The sequence below is a fragment of the Cavenderia fasciculata genome (genome assembly GCF_000203815.1).
Source record: "Cavenderia fasciculata unplaced genomic scaffold Scf_ET2XIPL01CNAVH-3, whole genome shotgun sequence".
Taxonomy (NCBI): Eukaryota; Evosea; class Eumycetozoa; order Acytosteliales; family Cavenderiaceae; genus Cavenderia; species Cavenderia fasciculata.
The window spans coordinates 1795689-1822192 of record NW_004457723.1 but is presented as its reverse complement, the minus strand read 5'-3'; the positions used below and the strand labels follow the sequence as shown (position 1 = coordinate 1822192).

Below are 26504 nucleotides of genomic sequence, written 5' to 3'. Positions count from 1 at the left end.
TGGTTGTCACATTCATTTAAATGAATATGATGAGCATAACATAGCATCCAATCCTTCTTTGAAAATGATATTGCAACAAACCCAACCTATATATTTAATTGGGATAAAAGATGATTGATTGATTGGTTATGTGGATGTTGTTGGGAAGAGCTAGAAAGAATAAAGTTTGAATTATTTTCATGACAAGAAAGAATCATTCTAATGAACTTCTTTGCAGTGTGCGCTTCTAAATTTGATGAAGTGGGTTGAAGGAATTTAAATTAAATTTTATTGAATTTCACTTGTGTTCGCTCTTCTTTTTTCATTAAACTCTCAAACAAACTAAATACATACATACACCACACAAACATAGATTTATATATATATATTTATATAATGAGTATATCAATAAGATTAAGAAGTAAAGCAGGTCAAGAGAATATTAAAGGGTTAGATGGAAACTGTACTCTTAAATCATTCCAAGAGACCATTGCTCAAAAGACTGGTATCGCTCCTTCAAATCAAAAAAGTATATATAAATACTATCAATCAAATCGGTTGTAATTAATCATAATATTAATATTAATATTCATATTTGTTGTTTGATTGAATTATAGTATTGGCTGGATATCCACCTAAACCATTAGATACTATAAATAATCAAGATAGTCCTATTAGCTCATTTATTACAAATGGTGATTCATTGACTGTTGAAGAATTGGCTAGTACTACACCACCACCTGTAGTATCTGCACCACCATCCTCTAATTCTAATTCCTCATCCAATCTTGCAGCTGGAACCTCCTCATCATCTTCAGATGGTTATGTTATTAGAAGATTAACAGAGAATGATAACAGTTGTTTATTTAGTGCTGTTGCATATGTTTTAGAGAATAAGAATCGTGGACGTGCATCTCATCTTAGATCTGTCATTGTTCAATCTGTTAAAAGTATGTTTTAGCATTCTGTCAGTCCACCCAACCAACCAACCCAGCTACTAACCTCACACAATATTAATATTTATTTATTTCTACTTAGGTGACCCATTTACATTTAATGAAGGCTTTTTGGGTAAAGAAAATAGTGACTATTGTAAATGGATAACTGATCCAAAACATTGGGGTGGAGCTATTGAATTATCTATACTATCACAACACTATAAGATTGAAATTGGTGCATTTGATATTGCTACAAAGATTCTATATTGTTATGGTGAAGATCAAAACTATACCGATAGAGTTTATGTCATTTATGATGGAATTCATTATGGTAAGTAATATGAATAAGGAATCATAAACATCAACTACTATTACAATCAAAATGTTGACTCTCTCTCTTTCTCTCTTTTTATGTATAGATGCACTGTCAATATGTTTAGTTAAAGATGGACCAGAAGATTATGATATTACACAATTTAGTTCAAAAGATAAATCGACACTAGAAAAGATGAAGAGTTTTATCGATAGGGAAAATAAGGAAGGTAACTTTACAGATACTGCCAACTTCCAACTAATCTGTTTGGAATGTAACAAAATACTTAAAGGTGAAAAAGAAGCTGCTCTTCATGCAGGTCAAACTAAACATGGTAAATTTACTGAACTAAAGAATAAGCAATAAGAAATAATAATAATAATACTATAATAATAATACATCCACGCACCCAACCAACAGAAAGAATATAATATAATATTAATAATATCCAGAGTAATATATGATATCCACCATCCATCCACCAATCATCCAGAAACCAATAATGTGTAAATAATAAACAAAACTATAACTATATAACTATTTCAATAATATATTTCTAAACTATTATTATATGCGTAGGGTTTGTTATTTATTCTTTTTACTAGTCTTTGTTGAACCAGGAGTAGTTGAAGAAGAAGAAGATTTCTTAAAGATAAAAGGTTGAATTTCAGTTAAAAAGAGGAGGATGAGGAAATCTACAATGTAAACACCAAATGAAATCTTAAAGTAGTAGAGACCATCGATCGAATAGAGAGCAGATTGAGTTGAAATGATCCAACCATTGTAAACGATTAAAAACACGTTCAATAGTATATTCATTCTAACAAGATGTGTCTTTGTTGCAGATGCTTGTGACTTGATGGCTAAAAAGAGTGTGACACATTGTTGAAGACTGACAATAGCCATCAAATAGGTATACATTTGAGCGAGTCCTGTTAGAGCTGTCAATGGTGATACATATTGATGTCCTTCTATTAAATCTATTCCTTGTGGCTCTGTTGTTGTTGCTGTCAAGTCTACATTAAACATTTGCAACATTGAACCTGGGGCCGCAAATCCACCAATAGCCAATACCAAATAAAGTAATGTCTCGAATCTTATATATAAATCTGCTATTGAAATTGCCATCTTCTTTTTATTCTTCTTATTATTGTTACTAATTATACTTTAAAAGATATAAATGGATGATCATTACGCATCATCATTGTCAATAGCTATTGATTCGTTTTTTGATTCATAATGCAAAAAATTTTAAATTAAATTATTATTATATTATATCCCCTGGGGAATGACAATTAAACAAACAAAAGTGAAGAAGATATTAATATAAATATTTTAGTTATAACTCTGATTGATCAATTTGAGGATTTGTTTGTTTTTTTTGAAAAAAAAAGGAAAAAATTTTATTGTTATTTGTAAATAATACAGTTGTTGATGTTGTGTTGTTTTAGATTGTTATCAGCATGTTGACAAAACTTGGTTGATGTTTGTGTTGTTAATTGTTTGTTAATTGTTGTTTAATATCCAATTTGATCCAAAAGTGCGATGATCAATTGGTTTCAAACAAAAAAAGTAGGGGGGTTTGTTTGTTTGGAAAAAAAAAATGGTTGGGAGGTTGGAAATGTTTGTTGTTGTGGTTGTTTGTTGGTTTAGAGGAGAGTGCAAGATGAAAGCAAGTTCTTCTTCTTTTTGCTCTTTTCTGGCTTGGAGTCACCCTTGAGATCCTTTCTGATTTCACGGACCAAAGAGTAGAAAGCCTCTTCGACATTGACACGGATCTTGGCAGAGGTTTCGAGGAATGGGCATCCGAATGACTTGGCAAGGTCTTGACCTTCACCAGTGGTGACTTGACGCTCAGACTCCAAATCGCACTTGTTACCAACAACGATCATTGGGACTCTGTCCTTGTCCTTGACACGGAGGATTTGCTCACGGAAGGCGGCAATTTCATCAAAGGATGATCTAGAGGTGATGGCGTAGACGCATAGGAAACCTTGACCGGTTCTCATGTATTGGTCACGCATGGCAGAGTATTCCTCTTGACCGGCAGTATCGAGGATATCAAGGAGACAGGTCTCGTCGTCGATGGTGACTTGCTTACGGTATGAATCTTCAATGGTGGGATCATACTCATCGATAAAGTGGTTTTGGATCAATTGAATGGTAAGAGCGGACTTACTATAAAGATAAAGTATATAAAGGTATAGATAGAGATAGAGGGGTAACGTTAGAATTGTTGTTTAAACACGAGAATTTTTAAAAAAAAACAGAAAAAAAAAAAAAACAGTGTCGAAACGGAAGGAATTCTTGAGAGAGGGAAGAAGAAGATGGAGATATATAAAAAGTATATGATGAGGGACAACCTATCGCGCGGTATGATCATATACTACTTTTAAGTTTATCAACATTTTGCTATTACTACTACTATACTATGATTCTTCTTGTTGTTGATTGTAATTTTGTTGTTTGGTGACCATATTTATAAATAAATAAAAAGTATCCGCAGATTTTCGGCTTTTTGACAAATATTATATCTTTTCCATATATCTTGAAATATTGTATCTATGATCGAAGATTGTTGTTGTAGTAGTAGTAGTTGTTGTTCGTAGGGTTCCCCTTTGTTGTAGTTGTAGTTGAATTGTTTGTTGATGATCATCATCAACAAGAGATTGATTGTTGATTGCTACCTTCCTGTATCGACACTGTTTGTTTGATTTAGTTTGTATTGATTGCTTTGTTTAAACTTACCCGACACCACCACCACCAACAATAACTAATTTGTATTCAGTCATTTTATATGTGTTTTAGAATAATATATTGTACAATGAAATCTGTTTAGATAGATAAATAAAAAAATAAGGAGGAAGATGTTAGATTATAATGAAGAGAAGAATAAAGAGAGAGACAAGGGGGTGAGGAGAGTTTGTGTGAAAAAAAAATAAAAAAAGCTAAAAAAAAAAAAAAAAAATCACCAACGTTGAAAATATCGTGCAGGCGGGTATGCTTTGCCTCCCTCCATTCATAGTGTTTCAAAAAGTTGAGCACGCAACTGACCAACAGCAGGGAGGGAGAAGGAGGAGGCAAAGCAACCAAACCTGCGCAACACTCCCCACAACCAATGATCTACCAATTTAAAAAGAAAAAATCTTTTTCTCATCAACACTTGCAATAAAATACTCTCTCCCGAGATAAGTATCTATCTATCCTATCCAATCTATTCAATTGAATGATGTTGAACTTCCTTGGTTTGTTGGTTGATGATTGATGTGATTGTTGTAGTTGTATTATGTGTGTGTGAGATTATTATTTAATTAAACTATTTACCTGTTCGAAAGAGATAAGTGATTGATTGATTGTTGATTGCTTTAATAATATATATAAATATTTTTAATTATATTATATTATTATTATTTGTTGTTGTTGTTGTTTGTTGTTTATTTGTAAACTGACGATTTGATTCATTCGGAGATGTCCGTCTTTTTATAGGTGTGGTGTTTTGCTCAAGTTCTGTGTTTTAGCTCCTATCCATCCCTTTGCACTCAAAATTTTTCAATGATTTCTGTTTGAGGAAGTGTGAACGACAAAAATAGATGTTTTTTTGGGTTGGGATGATTTTTTGGTACTTTGGTTAAATATTTTAAATGAAATCACTTTTAGATAGATGTATAACTGTTGTTCAAACAAGAAGAGATAGATACTTTAAAGATCTTACATACAACACAAACCTGTTTGAAAGGAAAGATCAAGGTTGAGGTTACAAGTCGTAGTTCACATCTCTCATTTTAATTAATTAGTTTGAATTTTTTTTATTCGTTACCACATGATCATCTCTTTCTGATTCACTATCTCGCTGATCTTCTTTTATTTCTTCTTCATTCTCTCGAGATTCTTGTTGTATAATATAATATAATATATCGATAATGACTAGTACTTTGACAACAACACAAGAATCACAATCACAATCACAATCAGAATCAGAATTACAATCAGAAACAACAACAACATTTCAAATTGGTGATAGAATAATATCAAGTGATGATGATCACTATGGTACAATTAGATATATGGGTGATGTAGATGGCTTTGCAGGTATGTGGTATGGTATAGAGTGGGATGATCCTACACGTGGTAAACACAAGGGTACTATCAAGCAGAGAACATACTTTGGTTGTACTGGAGGGGGCAGTGGATCATTTATGAAGATTGAGAAGCTTGTCGGTGGCACCAATTTAATTCACGCCCTTCTTAGAAAGTTTGGTCACAAAATTGATAATTATGGTATGCTAGAGATTAGATAGAGATTAGATAGATGATGATGATGATGATGATGTTGGATTATGATTTACTAATAAATATTAACCAAAAAGATGATTTATATGTTCTTTCAAATTTGGATAACAAAGTACCAATAGAACTGATTGGAATGGAAAAGATTAGAGAGAGACAACAACATTTGAATGGTTTAGTATCTATCAATGCTTGTGATTTAAAAATCTCTACTTTTAATCCTACTCCTGCTATTTTAAATACTTTAACTTGTATGTATCATCTTGTATTAGATATATATATATATAAACAATGATAATAATAACAATTAATTAATTTATTTAGGCTTGGAAGAATTAAATCTTTCACATAATCTTTTATCAAATTGGAAAGATATACCTGATTTATTAAAACAAATACCAACATTGGATAAATTAATACTCAGTGAAAATAGAATGGAGGTGACTGATGAATTTATAGATTATATATCTACCAATACGGCAACACTACAATTTAATAATATAAAGACATTGGTATTAAACAAAACCAATATAAAGTGGGATAGAGTGGTATCTCTATGTAAATATATGTTTAGAGAATTACAAGTATTACGTTTGGCTGATAATCATATTGATTCAACTAAATTAAAAGAAACAGAAGGAACAGAACAATCAGAACAACAAGAGGAATCATTGGAAATTAATTCATTGTTTCCTTCACTTTCTGTACTAGATCTTTGTTTTAATACTATTTCAAGTTTTAATTCAATTAGAAATATTGGTTATTTATCAAAGTAATTAAAAATCAAATAATAATTAATAATAATATTATATATTAATTATTTATTTATTTATTTATTTATTTATTTTAGATTAGAAGAATTAAATGTTAGTAATAATTTAATTGAAAATATTGTATTTCCAAAAACTATGGATGATGGTTCTACTACCAAGATTAAAGGGTTTGGTAAATTATCAACTTTATATTTATCACACAACAAGATTACGACGGTTGAATCAATCGATGAATTGGATTTATTACCAAGTTTGGTTGATTTGTCATTGAGAGAGAATCCAATATTATATACATTCAAATCGACAGTGGAAAGTAATCAATCGACAAAAAAAGTTGATATGATTACACAAAGTCGTCTCAATATTATTCCTCGTATTACATCGCTACTAGCATTTAACCTAACAAAGATTACCGACCTTGAAAGAAAGGATTCCGAAATTTATTTCCTTTCAGAATTTTTTAAACCAGATATTCCAATTAACCTACAATCACCTAAAATTAAACATCTTGTTCAAATTTATGGTGAACCAAGTTATACAAAATAATAAATAAATAATTAATCTAACAATTAATTTTAACAAATATTGGCAACAGTTTTGATGTTGGTTTGTGATATATATATATATATAGGCCATCCATTGAAAATTCAAGTTTTATGACTGTTAAAAAGAGTACTAATACTATTAAATTCTTCTGGTTGAGATTGTGACTTGCTTTCTTGGTTCCAATCTAAAAGTAATTCTTGGTGTACATATTTCCACTGTTTTCTAACTGCCCAAAACCAATTTACAAATTGTCCTTTTGAAAATGACATACTACAAATTCTCGACCATTCTTTTGATAATTCAAAATTTTCATATAATTCTCCAACATCTGGTTCCATTTCCATTACTTTTTGACCTAGAGTTAAATAGTCATTGTCTTGTTGGAGATTTGTTATCTTGAATTCCAATTCACCTTGTATTTCATTGATGTACAAGTCTCTCCAACAATTCATCTTTTAATCTTTTAAAAGTGGAAAAAAGATATTGTACATTTTTTATTTCTAGTAATAATAGTTATTTTTATTGAAAGAAAAAAAAAACAAAATATTATTGGTACATCTTTGAAAAATCACGTGTTTTAAAGATGTAATTTTTAAAAAAATTGATCTTTTAAAAATGTAAGAGACTTTTAATTATAAATCTATCACAGTTTTTAAAAAATAAAACGGAATATTAAACCAAAATAAACGAATAACAAAAAAGAGGGAGGGATAGAGACTTGAATGATGACGGCATATATATTGTCGTTTGTTGTTTCGATGATATTTTACATCATATTAATCATCTTTCAGTTCAATGTCTGGCACTAGAGTTGTAACAAAGATTGTTGGTGTGAGAGAGAGACGGGATCCTTCTTTATCCTTGTCGCAATATTTAACCATGGTCACCAGAAGAAATGAAAAAAAAGAATTTGACAGCATGAATTTCCTTTTTTGGAGATTGCATGTGAATAGTCTAAACTCTGAAGTGTTTGTCGGTCGGTTTTCCCTATTATAACTTTTAATTTAAATTAAAAAACAATTCTTCCTTTCTTTGTTTTGCTATTTTAAACCTCGTAACACTTATTCTTTTGGTTTTAAATTCTAGAATTGTATTTGTTAATCAAATAAAGATTTATTTGTATCACATCTATTTATATCACCACCCTATATTTAATACCTTTACTCACCACAACACATTGTGTTTACCCCAATATATTCATATTACATATAAAAAAAAAATGTCAGAAGTTAAATTATATTTCGATGCAGATAATTTAAATAATATTAGTACATTGAAACAATGTCCAGCACTTTATCAACCACTCAATAAACCAGCCAACCATCAAGGAGAGGCTGATGATACCCCAACTGTCCAGAATGGGGCCACATACGATCCACCCTATTCTTTGCATTTTACCCATGCCATGAATTATTATGCAACTTTTAAAGTGAAACGTTTGAATATTGAAAGAACAAGGTTTGTACCTACCAAGAGAGATATGAAAGAGATGATATCATATTAACACCTTTACTTATTACAATAATGAATACAGAGAGGATTTAGTAAATCCAGAGGATGGAGGATCTGTTTCATTGGATTGGTTTGAGTTTGGAGAATTCAAAGAGGACACTCCAATCGTTGTATATATACATTCATTGACTGGGGGTAGTCACGAACCTTGGCTACGTAGCTTTGCCAAGCATGCCTATGACACCAAGGGATGGCGTTCAGTCGCATTCAACAACAGAGGGTGTTGTGGAAACAAAATTACAGCAGACATTGGATATTGTGGCACTAAAATTGACGATTTCCAAATGTGCATCAAACACATTCAACAAAAGTATCCTAATGCCAAGCTCATGCTAGTAGGCTTTAGTTTGGGATCTGTTATTCTAGTCAACTATCTCAAAGCCACGGGAGAGTCATCACCATTTATCGCATCGGTCAGTATCAGCAACCCCATCAATATGACTGAGAGTTGCAAGACCATAGAATCAACCTACTTGAACCGAAAGATGATCTGCGGTCCACTCGCAGACAACATCAAGAGATTGTTCCTCAAGTTTGGCGATCGTTTGAACCAATATACAACCAAAGAAGATATCATCAAGGCACAAACCGTCACAGATCTCGATTGGTGTGTCACACACAAGATGTTCAACTACGACTCACCACAACATTACTATGAGGCTGCTAGTCCATCCAACCACATCCAAGACATAAAGAAACCAATCTTATTTATCAATGCATCCGACGACAGTATTGCACCGGTCCATGCAATTCCATTTGCCAAGTTTAAGAGTAACCCCAACACCATGTTGGCACTCACAAAGCGTGGTGGTCATCTTGGCTTCATTGATCACAAAGATTGGAATCCATACTCCCAAAAGATTGGTGTTGAATATTTAGCTGCTCAACTCAATAATGTTAATAATACTTTGTAATCTAAAAATTCGAAAAACAATAAAACTTTTTTAAAAAAGTGAATATATAAGAATGGCTTTTGTAAAGATTACTTGTATTTTATTTCTTATTCATGGTAGTTGGTACTTCCAAAAAAGTATCCTATCCTTATCTTTTCTCTGGTTCTTACTCCACATGACATCATAATAAAAAGTGTCCGATAAGACAATTAATATTAGTTTAAAAGATGTCGAATCAAAAGAATATTTTATAATAGTCTTCTGACTCGATACTTTTTTGAATGGGGAGCATAGATCCAAACAGTTCGAAAAGGAATAAAATAGTCTCTTATATGGCCTGCTACTCTTGTATGCAAGACAAAAACTTGAGTGAAAAAGAGACAACTAGAATAACAGTGTGTGGGTTGTGCGTTGGATCGCTGGCGCTCCCAAAAAAGTTTACAAGCATTCGCCCTTTCAGGGCTCATTATATATTAAATAAGTTAAAATAGTTAATTTATTTTTAGAAATATATATTTTTATTGTATTTTATTATTTTTGAGAATTAATTATTAACTTTTAATATTTTGGATAGAAACTATAAAGGTTAAAAAAGTTAAAATTATTTTGGAAAAATAAAAATATATTGGTTTGATTTTAGATTTTGGATTGATAAATTCATAATTATAACTTTATAATTTGGATAGAAAATTGATATTAGTAAAGAACATAGCTCATAGAAAATGGATCAATGGAAAAAGATTGGTGGAATCACAAGGTATTCCACTTCCATCACTATTTTGGATTATCAATTGTCCACTCAACAAACAACAGATTCTACATGGATGAATAAATAAAGTTGGAGATTGTTATTGGTATGTTGACACTGTGACTATTTGGATGTTGGGAGGTCTAAATCTTTCAGGAATAAAAACATCAGTATATACTTCTGAAGCTGTAGTTTGCATTGTCAAGGTTGGAGGTGAATCAACACAGAGTGTAACCAGTTTACCAATTCTTACAAAATGGATTTGGTTGTATATGAATAGACATATGATACAAAGTTGAAATATAACATGGATTGGATGATAACGAGAATGCTTTAGTGAGAGTGGTTCTAGCAATTACAATAGACAAAACATTGATTATCAATGTTGTAGGTTGAATGTTATTGTCATCATAGAATGTTGGTATATTAAATATAAATTGCTGTAACGATCGTTCAAAGTTGAGCTGAATCTATAGGACCTCTATATCTATAATAGAAGACTACCCTCTTTAGTAGTACTAATCTTGGTTCACATAAGACAAAGAATCTGTCTTGTTATTTTCAAGAGAGGGTGACAAGAGAATGAAAAAAAAAAAAAAAAAAAAAGGAGCATTCAAACAAAGAATTTCAATACCCTTTAATTGGATTATTCGACCAAACCAAACAACCTCTCTCGAGGATTAAAACAACAACAACAACAACAACATTAAAAGGGGAGAACCCATGTTTTCTATTATCTTACGACATCTCTTTTAATCATAACACGTATAATGCCAAGACAATAACAGAAATTGCATCACAAAGCGATTTCAAACGATGGTCAGCAAAACAAGTCTTTGAATGGGCTACAAAAGAAGTTCAAGTAAGAGAAGAATATGCCCAGATGCTTCTTGATAATGATGTAGATGGAGAGAGTATAGCAGTGTTTACAGAGGCTGATTTTGGTAAATGTGGCATAGTCGTCGCACCTGCAAAGAAGCTCTATCTGGCTGCTCAACAACTTTTAATTAAACAACAGCAGCAACAACAATCGCATCAACACAGCAGCAGTAGAGGTAAGTAATGATAGTTATACATCTATCTTCTATTTCATTTACCCACTCGTATTCGGCTTGTTCACACATGATTGTCATTCGTCAGATTCCCTCACCACTACCACCCATCATTTTGCTCGTCGTTGCTCTCGGTTAGTCACTCGGGTGTGTTGTGGTTCAAGTCATCTATTAATCACACCGTCAACCTATCATTAAAGTCTTGTCTTATAGCTCACCCATTAGCCATTTGCCAATGATTTTTATTTATATAAAATAAAACCACACATTTTATTTATTTTTTTTTTAATTATAAGCTTTTTTCTTGGAGTCTGATGATAAAAAGCACTCATACCGCAGCAGTGTCACTATGTATTCTTTCTGATACATATTTTACACCAAGTTATTTGTTAATCTTTTTAGTTTATCCTCATTTCATCACATATCATTCCATCATTAATCTAGAATTCATTTCTTTATCTTTAGTTTCTAATCGTATTAATTTAATCTATCTCTATCTATTATTGAATATTCATTATTGAGTTGGCACAATGGCTGACATATTCTCTCGTGCTTATACAATCATTGACCTCTCTGGTTATCCTAACAAGGAAATGTGCAAGGATAGCGTCGATGAAAAGCAAGCCAGTAGAATTGTTTATGAATATGGGGACTCCAAGGACATCGATAAAGTGAACCAATACCTCCAGAAACAGTTCCAAGAAGCTCAACCACCTACAAATCAAGGTAACTACATCAATCACTCCTTTTATCTTGTGCACCAACCAACATTTTGCTCATCTTTACAATATCATTGACCTCTTGTGTTCATAAATTTACAATCCTTTTTATACAAATTAAATACCATTGTCCATTCACCTACACCACTCTTTATTTTATCACCCATCTCTTTTTCCATCTTATCCACTACTTTTGTCAAACATACCTAATTGCTACATCCACCAATCACTATCATTCAAATCTAGTCATTTTGTTTTGTTTGCTCGTTCTCATATTACAGGCCTTCACTTGCCTCATTGTTGTTGGTCAATCCATCTCCAACTATTCCAAATATTATATCAACCAATCACCATTAATATCACTGGACACTCAAAACCTCTACCTACCTATCCAGTTAACTACACTTCCTTTATCCATCAGATAATTAAAAATCACTATCATTGCTCCCCTTTTTACACCATTTCTTTTGATTATCTTTTTGTTTTCATTACCAATCAATGCACACCCATCTCTTTCCTTTTAACCACTTGCTTCATTGTTGGACGGTACCAACCAAACACTAAACATTTGCCATTTTGTTTGTTCATATTTTATATCATCGACCTTTTGTTCATTGATATATTTATAATCCTTTGACCCAAATCAAATACCATTGTCCATCGACCAATCACCATCACTTGTCATTTTGTCATTTTGTTTAGTTTGTTCTCATATTACAGGCCCTTCACTTGCCTCATTGTTGTTGGTCAATCCATCTCCAACCATTCCTAAATATCAACCAATCACATTAATATCACTGGACACTCAAAACCTCTACCTTTTGTTAGTTTGTTTCACTCACCTATCCAGTTAACTACACTTCCTTTATCCATCAAATAATTAAAAATCACTATCATTGCTCCTCTTTTTTGCACCATTTCTTTTGATTATCTTTTTTTTTTCATTACCAATGCACCACCCATCTCTTTCCTTTTAACCACTTGATTCATTGTTGTACAACCAAACATTTGTCATTTAGTTTTGCTTGTTCATCTTTACATATCATTGACCTCTTGTGTTCGTTGATATATTTATAATCCTTTGATCCAAATCAAATACCATTGTCCATTCACCGAGCTACACCACTCTCTATCGCTACATCCTTTTATTTTTATCACCCGTCTCTTTTCCATCTTATCCACTCCTTTTGTCAAACATATCTAATTGGTGCATCAACCGATCACCATCATTCAAATCTAGTCATTTTGTTTTGCTTGTTTGTTCCTCACATTATAGGCCCCTCACTTGCCTCATTGTTGTTGGTCAATCCATCTCCAACCATTCCTAATATTATATCAACCATTCATATTCGATCATTATTATTCCTATTATTATTCCTCTTTTGTCTAGATATTGTACAAATAGTATAGTTGTCTTCTATCTCTTTCTATCAATCTATCTAATTCGTTTGTTCGCTCATCAAATCAAGTCTTCTATCATTGCTTCCCCATTAGTCATTTGCTAATTATATTATTTATTTATTATTTTTAATAAACAACCACATTTTATTTATTTTTTGTTTAATAACTATCAGCGCTATTTCTTAGATAAATAATAAGCTGCACGCACACAAGCAGCAGTCTCCCCATCCTCTCTGGTTCTTCTTCTTCTTTTTACATAATATATTACACCCAAGTTATTTGTTATTTGTAATTCTTTTATTTTTGTAGTTATTGTTTACCTAGTTCATACCACATACCATCATCAGTTATCAATTAATCATATTCATTCCACCATCCCTTGTACATTTCACTGTGAACCAAGTAGTATTATAATTCTATATTTCCACCTTTGAAACTCCTTCATTTCTTATCATAGCATTTGCTGATATTACCCTCACTATTTCTATTCCTACACAAACATGTACCCTCCTGCATACCAAATAATTGAGGAATTGGCTTACAAAAATTATTGGATGATGATTGGTTGTTCAATGTTCATAGTATTATTGTTGTTGGTGTTATCAGTTGTCCACGTACGACAGTTAAGTATCGACAATGTAAACCAATATCTAAAAGAGCTATTCACTGATCCCAAAAACAAAAAAGGTAAGTCTCCTCACTTTATAATCACTCATCATTCTCATTCTCCCCACAACAACTACTAGTTTCCTAACAATTGTGCACCCAACCAAACATTACCATCCAACATTTTTTTTTTGTTTTACTTGTTCATAAATTTAGAATCCCAAAGTGGTAGGTTCACCAAACTACCACTCTTTATCACTCTACATCCTTATTTTATCACCATCTCTTTTTCATCTTTGATATTTTGCCTTGTTGGCCAGTCTATTTCTATGCACATCAACCAATCGCTTTCATTCAAATCTAGTCATTTTGTTTTTCATATCACCTCCACCTTTCTTTTCATTAATTGTTCTTTTCCATTGGGTTTTTACTAGGCACATCTAATGAAGTGGATAACGAATGTAAGTTCTCTCTTTTCAAGACGAATTCTTCATACATCCATCACATGCCCTAACTTTATATTTTCTATTTAGTGACCACATTTTGGCAGCAATTGGCAACAAAGGATATCATTGAAGATATGATCAAATTAGAAAACAACACCAAATTTCCAGTGTCCAGTGGAAATAGTTTATACGTTCGTAGATGTTACTATGATCTTTTCGAATCATTAATGATTGGGACGGATTTACGAAAAGTGAGAAAAGTCCATACCGCTTCTTGGAGGAACTCCAGGGATAGGAAAGTCGATGTTTGCTTTCTTCCTCCTCCATCAACTTGCCAAGAAAAGAGATAGATTCAGATCCCTATTCTATCAACGAGTTGGACATGCCGGTGTTTATGAATTCACATTCAAAAACGACCAACTGGTTGTGTACAATCGCTCGCTTAAATGCTTGGAAAAGTTTTATGGCAAACATCGATCAGACATTTGGTATATCTGTGATGCTTGCTCTCCTCATGAGCGACCTTTGGTGATGACCTTGCTTATCTCATCTCCAAATCCATCTGTCTCCAAAGAATACCTAAAGTTCAATCCAATTCCCCTCCAAAGATACATGCCAGTCTAGAGCAAAGTAAGTCAATTTAAACTAATCATTATAAATCTATATCTAATAATAATAATATATGTTGGCTAATTATTAATACAAAATATTATATTTTAAAATATATAGATAGAGATGGAGAGAATATGTTCAGTATCCAATGAAGAGAGAGAGAGAGATTTGAAGATCGTTTCATTAAACTTGGTGGAGTTCCAAGAAGTATTTTTTTAGAACCGGCGGAGGCCAGCGAAATTATTCGCAACGCATTGACGAAATCGTTTGACTCTTTGGTAACAATCACTCAGCTCATAGGTTCTCCAGGTACCTTTGATGCACCTCACAAGTTGGTTCATCTTGTTCCTTCAAAGGATTCTTGCTCATCACATCTCGAGTTTGGCACTGCATACATAGCCCGTGCAGTTTTCGACCACCTCGCTCTCCACTCTGCCGCGAAACTTGTTGATATATTTCAAAATCCTTCTTCTGACAATGCATTGGTTGGAAAGCTCTTTGAGGTTTTTGCTATGGGTGTTCTCCTAAGAGGAGGTAATTGGACCATTGTGTCAAAGGATTGCAAAACAGATGTGTGATATTTTGGTTCCATCTACAAGTAAACGAGTCAAGAAACACACGGAATGGACAAACAAGGACACCCTTTATGTCCCTCCCCCCAACTTTCCATCGGTTGATGTAGTTCTCACTCCTTGCTGTCTATTTCAAATGACCGTGTCCACCAATCGCAAAAGTATTCCTCTCTACTGGCTTCACCAATACATCGCCCATATGCAAGTCATCAACCCCTACGACACTACATTAGAGGTTTTGGTGATTGCAGTCACACCAGCCGGCCCAGGTTATCACAAAAAACTCTCTTACAAAGCACCCAAACCTGACGATGCCAACCAATTACCACCACATGTGCCGTTGGGACGAGACGATTTTGAAGCGATGTTCAATGTCAAGCAATTCTTGTACCAGATAGACTATCCAACACTGTCTCAGATTCAAGATGTTGCTGCTCTCATCAGAGAAAACCAACCGCTCAAGAGTTGATAAAAAAAATAATGGACTATAATTCCTTCCCTTCAATAATTTGATTAATTATAATTATTTTCTTATTGAAGGAATTATAATTGTTGTTAATTATTAATATCATCCGACTTGTCTATACAATATCAAAGATCTAGCCACATTTGGCAACATTCATTCATGAAAATGGGGATAATAAATTAGTTTTCAAAAAGACAAGTTTGATTGTGAAGTTCCCAAGCATTCATTTTATTTTATGATCAGATATTGTTATTAAATATAATATATAAATATATGTATTCAAAATAAGTGTATTATATAATAATGACGATTACAACAATAGAGATTTGTAGGTTAATACAAGATGATAGACAGTCTCTGAATCTAATCATCCAAAACAAAGAGAATAATGTCAAGCCGCCATCAAGCAGTCTTGAACAATCGACATTGTTTGTGCAGACATATGACACGATCAAACAATACCTAGCAACCATCAAGCAGATACCTGCAATGCGCAAACATCAATTGGGTCAACTACAACTAGTCTTTTTGAATCATTGTTGCATTCAATCAGCCTCACCTTCACATACCCCATCACTAGCACACAAGATGTACAATAAGAATATTAGACCAAAGAACTTTCAACAACAACAACAAAATCAACAACAACAACAACCATCATCATCAACATCATCACCACAAACAACTCCACAACCTGTAAAGAAACGTCAATGGAATGAAATGAATGATGATATTAATAATAATAATAACACTCCATCTACATCTACATCTACAACATCATCAACTACTACTACTACTACTCCTTTAAAGAAAAAGAACAAAGAAGATTATGAACATATTAAATCACCACAAGGAAAAGAGTTGAGGTCACAGATCTATCAACAAAACCAAAAGATCTACAAATCAAATGGATCATTTAAAAAGATGGACGATGTATTGTTGACCATTCACGAATTCTTTATTGAGCTGGTGACAGACGATGAAGAGGAATCGGTTGTTTGGCATAAACTCATCATTGAATGGTGTATCGATAGTATTCAAGCCATTAGTCAATGGATCATCCCAACAACAACAACAACAAGTAACAATGATCAACAATCATCAGACTCTATCATTACATCAACCATATACAATCATTTAAAATACTTGTCCATTAGAATATTATTATCAATTCTATTTACACTTTCAACTATAATCAATACCGAAAATAATAATAATATCTTTTTACAATCATTGGACAAACTTATCAACAACAACAATAATAGTAATAGTAATAATAATAATAATGGTTGGATAATAAGTTATTATGGTTTAAAATATCCAAAACAAACATTGGAATATTTATTTAAAAGTGGTTTCGAGCAAGGTAGTAATAATAATAATCTAAATGGAAATAGAGAAAATTTAGAATATTTAATTATTCAACAACCAAGTATATTTGTTGAATTATTAAAAAAATATATTCTAGAAAAGATCATCAATGATAACGATGATAGACAATGGATTATATCATTGGAACGATTATTATTCATTGTTTCTCCGGCTGTATTGTCAATTGTTTTACCACCGATTCTATCAATATTCACATTTGATACTATTCAATCACTATCACAACGAAAACAACATCATAATCAAGAGGATAATGACATCATCATTAGAATTGAATCTCGATTGGAATGGATATTAAACAATCTAGACATATCAACCTTTATCAATGATATTATAATACTATTATACAACTGTTCAACACTATTAAATCATAATCAAATTGGTAGAACTGCAACTAAACTATTTAATCATTATATAACTCATTTACAATCAACTTGGATAAATAATAGAAACCCCAATAATAATAATAATAATAGTTTAAAAAAAGATATTAATATTTTGGGTAATATTGATATACTGGATTTATGTAAAAGAGTATTGAAAGATTCTGAAAACCCATTGTCTATACAATTATTAGAGTTGATTGTATTGGCTTGTATTTGGGATGGTTGTAGTAACAATTATTTGGCTCAAAAGGTGTTGTCATTTTTGTTGGTTAGATCAACCACTAGGTCACAATTCAAGATATTTGTACAAGCAAGTCACCAAATATCAAATGTACTTGGTAAAAATGTCATAAACCAAGCATTATATACATCCTATAAAACAGTCTTACTATTGGACACTGATAATCAAAATAGATTGGAATTTATTAAAAATTTGGATACTATTGTAAATCATCCAAATGACAAACAACAACAACAACAACAACAAATTGGTGATATACTAAAGGATTGTGTATTTAAAACTTGTTCTAAAAAGTGGTGGATGGTCATTGACCTTTTCAATTTGACCAACTCAATTAAATTATTGTCCATCCTAACAATATCATTTAATCACTATGGATTGGTACATTGTCACAACAACAACAACAAGATAACAACATTGTCTGAAACCAACAATGAATATTCAACAAAACAATTAATAGAACAAAGAATATTTGGTGAAAGAATATTATCATTAATCTTTTCAAATTTAAATGATATCAATAATAATAATGGTCAACAACAATCATCATTTAATCAAAAATCAGAATATCAAAGAATTATTATTATTCAAAAATTAAAATCTTTATGTAAGTTATTAGAATGTTTTATAAATATATCTATCTATCAACCAAAATACTATACTAATTCATTCGCCCGTATTTAGTCATTAATTTATGTAGTTCAACAATAATAACAGTGAATTGGGGAGTTGATTTAATTTTCAATTATTTATTGTCACCTTGTTCTAAAACTAAATATTCTGCCACTTATTATATACCACCTGCCAATTCAATCATTGTTCAAGTTCCAAATAATGGACATCCTATTATGGGGTCATCAGACTCTACAATCAATTCTTCATCAGCTATCATCGATGCTGTTCAATTATCACTCGATCCTTATACACCATTATCATTGGATATCCCCATAGACCTTTCAAATGCAGAGGGAGAAACATTATTGGAATCAAATTTCAAAAGAAGAGCCTATCAATACAAATTTTTAGATATGCATAATCCAAGACATCATGCCTTTAAAAATATTAAAAAGAATCATCTACTAGAAAACAATGATAATCATCATCATCATCACCAACAAATGGAAAATATTTTACCAGAAAACTATCAAATGTTATCAAATGAAAATGATATTGTAGATTTATTATATGGTATCATTCATTCAAATGATTCAAGTATGAAATTAAAATGAAAAAGAAAAGGAAATCATTATTATTATATTAATATATTAATATATTTATTTTTAAATATTTTTAGATAACAAGACACAAAAATTAATCATTCTAACTGATCAATTTTTATTGCGAGTATTACCAAGTCATATGAGTCCAACATTTGAAAGTTATCAAGATATTATACCAAAACCATCACAATTTGAAAAGGATATTTATCTTCGTAAATTATTCCAACAAGATTTTATTTTATGGAAAATATTGGAAATTATTTCTTTTGGTAATGATTACAAACAACAAAAAAATAACATTATATATATTGTGTATTCTAATTATTTTATAAATTTATTCTGGTACTTTAGATGGAAGAGAATTAAGCAGATGTTTAGAAGTAATTAAAAGTTTATTGGTAAATGAAATGTCATATTGGTTTACTGAAAAGAGTATAGATGATCCAAGACAATCAACCCATTTTGAACAAACTTGTTTATTGATTCAAATATTGGTCAATGGACAATTTATCAAACATCCTCTATCACTTGTCAATGAATTGTTTGCCAAGATAACACCAGAAGAGATTACCTATGTATTGATGAGTATTTGGAATTTCATCAAAACCAATCAACCCTCAAAGAATCAATACTATGTCAAAACCAACAAAGACTCTGGTGAAACAATCATCGAGAGAGAATGGAATGATACAAACTCTGATGTATTCATGGTAGCTTTGAAATCAATCTTTCAAAATCATATCAATGATCTTTGTTTTATGTATTCTAGATTCTTTGTTGTTCAACAACATCATAAACAACAATCACAATCACAATCACAATCACAATCATCCAACACTTAAGTGTTGGAATTAATAAATAATAATAATAAATATTAATCACGATGGAAAAAAAAAGGTTATAATTTGCAAACAATTTCCATTTCAAATAATCCTTTTGAACACAGAAGAAAGAGCTCGTCGTTGACAATTAAACAAGAACGATAATGTAACATACAGAGATAGAGATAATGAATGGATAGTGATAATAATAATAATAATAATAGTCAACAACTAAGGAGGACTATAAGTGTTTTAGATGAAGAAACTGATCGATGCAATAGAAGAAAACTAGTATTACAAGAGATACTCAATACTGAAATATCATATTATAATCATTTAGATATACTTATTAAAGTATGTTGGAACCTATAATTATTATTGATGAATAGTAGTTATCTTTACTTTTAGTTATTCTTCTTATTCTTATTCTTTCAATTTTAAAGAATTATATTGAACCATGTTTAGTTGAAAAGGTATTAAACAAAGATGATATGATGATTGTATTTAATAATGCCGTCGATGTAAAGGATCAGAGTAAAAGATTTTTAAATGCTTTAGAGACTAGTTTGGGTGTAGACCTAGAGAATGGAATGAATTATGCATTGGCCTTTTCTAGTACATTTAGATTGGAGATATTTATAACTTATATTGTTGGATATGAAAGAGCCCTGACGCGGTTGAGAGATATTAGACAAAAGAACAAATCATTTGTTAGGTTTTTAGAGAAACGAAGAAACTCTGGTTTGGATCCAGGTTCAAATACACTTGGTTTGGAAAGTTATCTTGTCATGCCAGTTGGCAGGTGTCCAAGATACATGCTACTATTCCAAGAACTTTGTAAATTAACTCCTATCACTCATCCACATTATCAATCCATTGTAGATACAATGGCATCTCTACAAAAGAATCTAGAGGATATTAATAGACATCTTCATCCCGAAATTAATAATACCAATAATAATAATAATAATAATAATAAGAAGAAAATTATTAATAATAATAATGACAATGATCAAATAGATGATGATAATAATGATCGTCCACTTATCGTGGACAAAGATAACAATAACAATGACAGTGAAGTTGTTGTTGGTGATAACAATAATAACAATAATAATAACAATAGCAAATGCATGGTGATGTAACATTCTATCTATCTCGAATAATAATAAATCTGGTTGTATATTTAAATATCGACAAGCAAGCTTGGTGAGCATACTGGTCGAGTCGTAGCGGCAGTGTGATCATAGTCTAGATCGACGGAGGGACACGTTCAATGAATGTACAACTATGAAAATTTTTTGAACAAAGAAGAAGGATGGATGGAGTGAGAAAAACAAGAATCAAGCAAAGCGTGTGTGATTTCAACCCAACCACGAAACTACAAAGCAAAAATTATTTTATTTGTTTTATTATTTTATTTAATTTCGCAAAAGCTGGTGTTACAAACATCTGAAGCGAATTACTCTACACAAAAGAAGAAAGAAGGAGAGAGTGAGTATAATCAAAAACTTTCGAAAAGAGTAAATAATCACAGTTGGAGAGGAGAGAGAGAGAGAGAGAGAGAGAAGTATAGATAGAAGATAAGATTGGAAGGAAGTAGAACTATATAGTTTCTATCTATAAATAACTCTGTCGTTGACATCATCTTAGTCACCCAGCAGGAAGGTTGGTTTATTCCCTTTTTAAATTTAATTTTTTTTTTTTTTTACAACTGCCTGCTTCCTGTTTCATCACTTCAACAAAAGTTAATTTAAAATTACATGTTTGTTTGGAGATAGATAGATTAACAAAAAATTGTAGGTAAAGAAAGAAAGAAAGAAAGAAAGAAAGAAAGGAAAGAGAGACTAGAAAGTAAATCCTCGAGATTCTCTACTTTCCCACCCATCGAACCGAATTACTACTCTACTCTTCATTTATTTTTTTGCTTTACTTCAACCCATCATCCACAATCTATCTGTTTTCTTCATATTTTCTTTTTTTTTTTTTCTTAAACTTATCTCTAACTCTTTATTACTTTACTCTACTCTTTACTTGTACAGATTATCATTACTATAGAGTATTATTACTAGCAATCAACATCAGATATATATATATCTAGTAGATTAAAAAAAAAAAGAGTAAATATGACAGAGACAGAGAGAACATATATTTAACGTATAAAATCAAGATTTAACATAATCATTCATTCTACTATCTATCTATAATAGTTTTTTTGTATAATTTTCAAACAAACCATATTGTAGCAATATTTATTATTATATATTATATATAACCAAAAAAACAACAAGAATACCAACACCAATTAAAGACAACAAGACGGCAGTCACGGACGGTTTAGAATATAAAAGAAAAAGAGAGCAATTTGAAGAAGAGAAGATGACAGAAAGCCCAGCAGTAAACAGCCATTCCGCCGAGTCAAACAGCTTTGACTCGCCAAGTGCCGGCTTTGAGAATATGTCATCGACCACTGATTCGTCGTTTGTCGAGATCAACTCTACGTCGTCAGCAGGTTCATCACCATCACTCTCATCGACTTCTGTTCCAAACAACAACAACGGTATTGGACAAGTAGAAGAGTCATCCAACATGTCACTAGAAAAAGATTCTGTTGCTCCTGCTGGACCGTCAAACGGTGTAGTAGTCTCTAATGATGGAGATGCTACAGTAGCAACAGACAGTAATGGAACCAACAACAACAATAACAACAACAATAACAACAAAACCCCAACTACCACCACCACTGTCGTCGCCGAAGACAATGAATATGCCAATTTGACAGAAGATGAAAGAAAAAAGATCAACAATGACACCAAGGATATTATCAAAAGAGCTCCATTAATAGTCGGTGAGTCTTGGTTTTTGATCAACTATGAATGGTATGACAAGTGGTTAAAGAATATTTTTAGCCCAGACGAATTGGGTCCAATCAACAACTCGAATCTTCTTGTTCCAGGAACTGAATTTATTAAACCAGGTCAAACTGAAAATACTCATTTTGCTGTTGTTCCTGCTCAAGTATGTAAAAAGAAAAAAAGAAAACAAAAGGAATAGAAAATATAATATTAATCTTTTTATATATATTTTTTTTTATATTTATAGGTATGGAATTACTTTTTAAAATCATATGGATGTAGTCCAATTGTATCAAGAAAGGTAGCAAAGAATTTCATGTCTTCTTCAATTGATTATAATTACCCAGTACCACTTAAAGTATTTAAATCTTCACAACAAAGCAACGTTCTTGATATCTTTGCTAGCAAAAATGAAACCGTCAACAAATTCAAAGAAAGAGTATGCAAACTCCTCGATGTTGAGCCACAAAACGTTAGAGTTTGGGATTACTATAATCACAGCAAATACAATGAACTTAAAAATCCAGAATACATTTCAAATTGTAGATTAATTGAAGGTCAAAATGTATGTAAAGATAAGATAAAGAAAAGATAAAGAAAGAAAAAAGGAATATTATTAAAACATAGATGTATTCTAATTAAAATATATTATATTATTTATTAGGTATTATTTGACGAAAGATTAGCAGATGGTTCATGGCCACAAGAAAAGAGTTCATCATCTTATTCAGGTTATTCTTCAAGATATAATCAAAGAAATGGACCAGCACGTCCAGGTATTGCAGGTTTAGATAATCTTGGTAATACCTGTTTTATGAATTCTTCACTTCAAGTATGTCAAAAAGAAAAAGAAAAAAAGAAATATAATATATCTATTTTCTTTTATATTTATTAATTTTATTTTTATTTCTCTCTTTTTTAACTTTAGTGTTTAAGTAATGCAATTCCATTAACAAGATATTTATTAAATGAAAAACATTTAGAAGATTTAAATGTTGATAATCCACTTGGATGTAATGGTGATTTGGCCAAAGAGTATGCCAATTTGATCAAGCAAATATGGAAGGGAGACATGACATCTGTAGGACCAAGAAACTTTAAGACGGCCATTGAAAGATTTGCTCCCCAATTTATGGGCTACCAACAACACGACAGTCAAGAATTGTTGGCCTTTTTGCTCGATGGTCTTCACGAGGATATGAACCAAGTCAAGAAGAAGCCATTCTTTGAGGGCAAGGACTATGACGGTAGAGCCGACGAAATCATTGCCAACGAGCAATGGGAGATGCACAGAGCTCGTAACAAATCGATCATTGTCGATTGGTTCCAAGCACAACTCAAGTCAAAGTTAATTTGTCCAGAGTGCGAAAACATCTCTATCACCTTTGATCCATTCATGTACTTGTCGTTGCCACTTCCAGTCAACATTAGAAAGATCATGTCTGTTGTCTATGTACCATACAACGGAAACGCCTTGCCAACTCAACACTCGATCGAGTTGAACAAGAGTTCAACCGTCCAAGAGTTGCTTGAAAAACTCGCCGCCGAACCAAACGTTGCTCCCATCTCTCATTTGTTTGCCACTTCTCAAAGTAACAATCAAATTAACAAACATTTGAAACCAACTGGTACTCTTGATAGTATTCATAATAGAGATCCAATCGTCGTGTACGTAAATCATAGGATAAATAGATTAATCTATGAACAGTATTATTAACCTTTTATTTATTTATTATTTTCAATTTAGATATGAATTAAAGGATCCAGCAAATCATACAATTAAAGTAACAATGAAAACTGGATATCATAGTCATTTCCCATTTGTACTTTCAGTACCATTTGCCGAATTGACAAGTGTTGAAGATTTGTATTTCCACATTCAAGAGAGATTGGGTGGATTGTTAAAGGAACAAGACAGAATCAAGGAGATCTTTGATAGCAACCAAAAACCAATTGAAAACGAACCATCCGAAGAAGAGGAAGACAATAGCTACAGTGGCTACAGACCATACAATTACAACAGAATCAACCACCAAAAGCCAGCAAGAGACCCAAGATTTATTTTCCAAATGACCGTCGACAATAAGGACTCTATGATGGCACCACCCAAAAAGTTTGCATTCGACCCCATCAACTTTGACATGATCACTCTTCACTGGGAGGGACAAACCTTTGACCGTCACTTTGACGCCGGACAACTTGAGAATAGCCAGTACAATACCTTCCATCGTGACATTGCTTCTGAAAAGGAGATTGAACTCAAGACTTGCATCGACCTATTTACCAGCACTGAAAAGCTCGGTGCCGAGGACCCATGGTACTGCAGCAAGTGCAAGGTGCATCAACAAGCCACCAAAAAGTTTGACATTTGGTCTGCTCCACCCATCTTGGTCATCCATCTCAAGCGTTTCAGCTACAAAAAGGCATGGAGAGAAAAGCTCGACACTCTTGTGCGTTTCCCAATCAAGGACTTGGATCTCTCGTCTCACGTCTTGTCGCCATCCGACAGTCCACCAGTCTATGACCTCTTTGCCGTCTCGAACCACTATGGCTCGATGGGTGGTGGTCATTACACTGCATATGCTCTCAACGAGCTCGAGAATCAATGGGTAAAGTTTGACGACAGTCACACTCAAAATGTCGACGCATCCAACGTTATCACTGATGCCGCCTATGTCCTCTTTTACCGTAGAAAGGATACCTATAGCCCAGATTTCCACTTAAACAAGGGACTTAAAGAGGTAAAGGATATTACCACTGAAATGAACAGTAGCAATGGCAACGGTAACGGTGAAAATAGTAATGGTGGCGGTGGAAACTCACCAAACGGTTATGAAAGTAGTTCTAGCAACTCTGCATGGAATGGAGGAAGTGGATACAGTGGTCGTTCATCGGCCGTTAGTTCCACCAACTTGCAATCAGCTCCAACCACTTCTACTTTTGCTTCTTCACGTGCTCAGGCTGCTACCTCCTCATCTACCTCTACCACTTCTACCTCTACCAACAACAATACACGTGGACAATCTGCCATCCCCACCACCAGCAACGGCAGCAATGACACTGGATCTGCCGACATTGAAGTTGATGTTGAACCACTTCCAGAAGGAACTGATCAACCACTTATGGAAGTTGATTAAATGATAAAAGATAAAGAGAGTAACTCTATTGTTGATCCTCTCCCCTACTACTACCAACCACTACCAAATCCCAACTACCAAACCAACATATCAAAAGTATTAATAGCAAAATTTCTTAAAAAACAAAAGTAAAATAATCAAATAACCTTTTCAAAAATTATTAATAATAAAATCAAAATCTTTATTATTTTTTTTGCAATTCTAATACCCTATAGGTCGGTCTTCTCTTTATTTATTTTATTTTAAGATTTTTGAGCCAGACTTTTAATGCCAACATGGGATCTAGTGGTGAATTTATTTATTTATTCACAATATTTCAACATTTATAAAATCTTTTATTATTCAAAATTGAAAGATTTATCTTGGATCTCCTTGACACGTGAATTATGTGAAGACCATAAGTCATCGATCATCTTTTTGATTCCATCCATATCTTCTTTAAGTTTTTGGCTTTCTTCAATTAGTTTCTCGTTTTGATTGGACAGTTGACAATTTTCTCTACTTATGATCGCTATTGTTTTCACCATAACTTTTCGCTTTTGACAATCCAGTTTTGTCTCCAATTTCTTATAATCCTCTACAATATTTTTTT

General features: G+C 32.3%; 9 protein-coding genes across 9 annotated transcripts; 6 read left to right on the top strand and 3 right to left on the bottom strand.

The window, feature by feature from the left end:
- Positions 1-375: 375 nt before the first annotated feature.
- Positions 376-1596, top strand: yod1 (C2H2-type zinc finger-containing protein; the record flags this gene model as incomplete). The annotated part of the gene is made up of 4 exons (XM_004367351.1): positions 376-508; positions 597-929; positions 1018-1248; positions 1337-1596. The coding sequence occupies 4 exons, from the start codon at positions 376-378 to the stop codon at positions 1594-1596; spliced, it is 957 nt and encodes a 318-aa protein (XP_004367408.1).
- A 219-nt stretch (positions 1597-1815) lies between these two features.
- DFA_07548 (uncharacterized protein) lies at positions 1816-2358 on the bottom strand (the record flags this gene model as incomplete). Its single annotated transcript, XM_004367350.1, has 1 exon — positions 1816-2358. One exon carries the CDS (start codon positions 2356-2358, stop codon positions 1816-1818), a length of 543 nt encoding a protein of 180 aa, XP_004367407.1.
- A 521-nt stretch (positions 2359-2879) lies between these two features.
- On the bottom strand, positions 2880-4022 carry rasG (Ras GTPase; the record flags this gene model as incomplete). The annotated part of the gene is made up of 2 exons (XM_004367349.1): positions 2880-3408; positions 3979-4022. 2 exons carry the CDS (start codon positions 4020-4022, stop codon positions 2880-2882), a joined length of 573 nt encoding a protein of 190 aa, XP_004367406.1.
- Positions 4023-5150: 1128 nt separating this feature from the next.
- tbcE (tubulin binding cofactor E) lies at positions 5151-6836 on the top strand (the record flags this gene model as incomplete). The annotated part of the gene is made up of 4 exons (XM_004367348.1): positions 5151-5508; positions 5598-5768; positions 5842-6289; positions 6368-6836. The coding sequence occupies 4 exons, from the start codon at positions 5151-5153 to the stop codon at positions 6834-6836; spliced, it is 1446 nt and encodes a 481-aa protein (XP_004367405.1).
- Positions 6837-6937: 101 nt separating this feature from the next.
- DFA_07545 (uncharacterized protein) lies at positions 6938-7288 on the bottom strand (the record flags this gene model as incomplete). The annotated part of the gene is made up of 1 exon (XM_004367347.1): positions 6938-7288. One exon carries the CDS (start codon positions 7286-7288, stop codon positions 6938-6940), a length of 351 nt encoding a protein of 116 aa, XP_004367404.1.
- Positions 7289-8055: 767 nt separating this feature from the next.
- Positions 8056-14563, top strand: DFA_07544 (uncharacterized protein; the record flags this gene model as incomplete). The annotated part of the gene is made up of 10 exons (XM_004367346.1): positions 8056-8294; positions 8371-9244; positions 9947-9998; positions 10080-10283; positions 10703-11044; positions 11564-11767; positions 12463-12583; positions 13151-13206; positions 14202-14228; positions 14301-14563. 10 exons carry the CDS (start codon positions 8056-8058, stop codon positions 14561-14563), a joined length of 2382 nt encoding a protein of 793 aa, XP_004367403.1.
- Positions 14564-14676: 113 nt separating this feature from the next.
- On the top strand, positions 14677-15403 carry DFA_07543 (uncharacterized protein; the record flags this gene model as incomplete). Its single annotated transcript, XM_004367345.1, has 3 exons — positions 14677-14701; positions 14799-14843; positions 15045-15403. 3 exons carry the CDS (start codon positions 14677-14679, stop codon positions 15401-15403), a joined length of 429 nt encoding a protein of 142 aa, XP_004367402.1.
- Positions 15404-16166: 763 nt separating this feature from the next.
- Positions 16167-19941, top strand: DFA_07542 (RmlC-like cupin family protein; the record flags this gene model as incomplete). The annotated part of the gene is made up of 4 exons (XM_004367344.1): positions 16167-18486; positions 18564-19091; positions 19174-19311; positions 19451-19941. 4 exons carry the CDS (start codon positions 16167-16169, stop codon positions 19939-19941), a joined length of 3477 nt encoding a protein of 1158 aa, XP_004367401.1.
- A 171-nt stretch (positions 19942-20112) lies between these two features.
- DFA_07541 (peptidase C19 family protein) lies at positions 20113-25912 on the top strand (the record flags this gene model as incomplete). Its single annotated transcript, XM_004367343.1, has 7 exons — positions 20113-20274; positions 20364-21061; positions 22272-22938; positions 23023-23340; positions 23440-23607; positions 23704-24482; positions 24523-25912. The coding sequence occupies 7 exons, from the start codon at positions 20113-20115 to the stop codon at positions 25910-25912; spliced, it is 4182 nt and encodes a 1393-aa protein (XP_004367400.1).
- Positions 25913-26504: the final 592 nt, after the last annotated feature.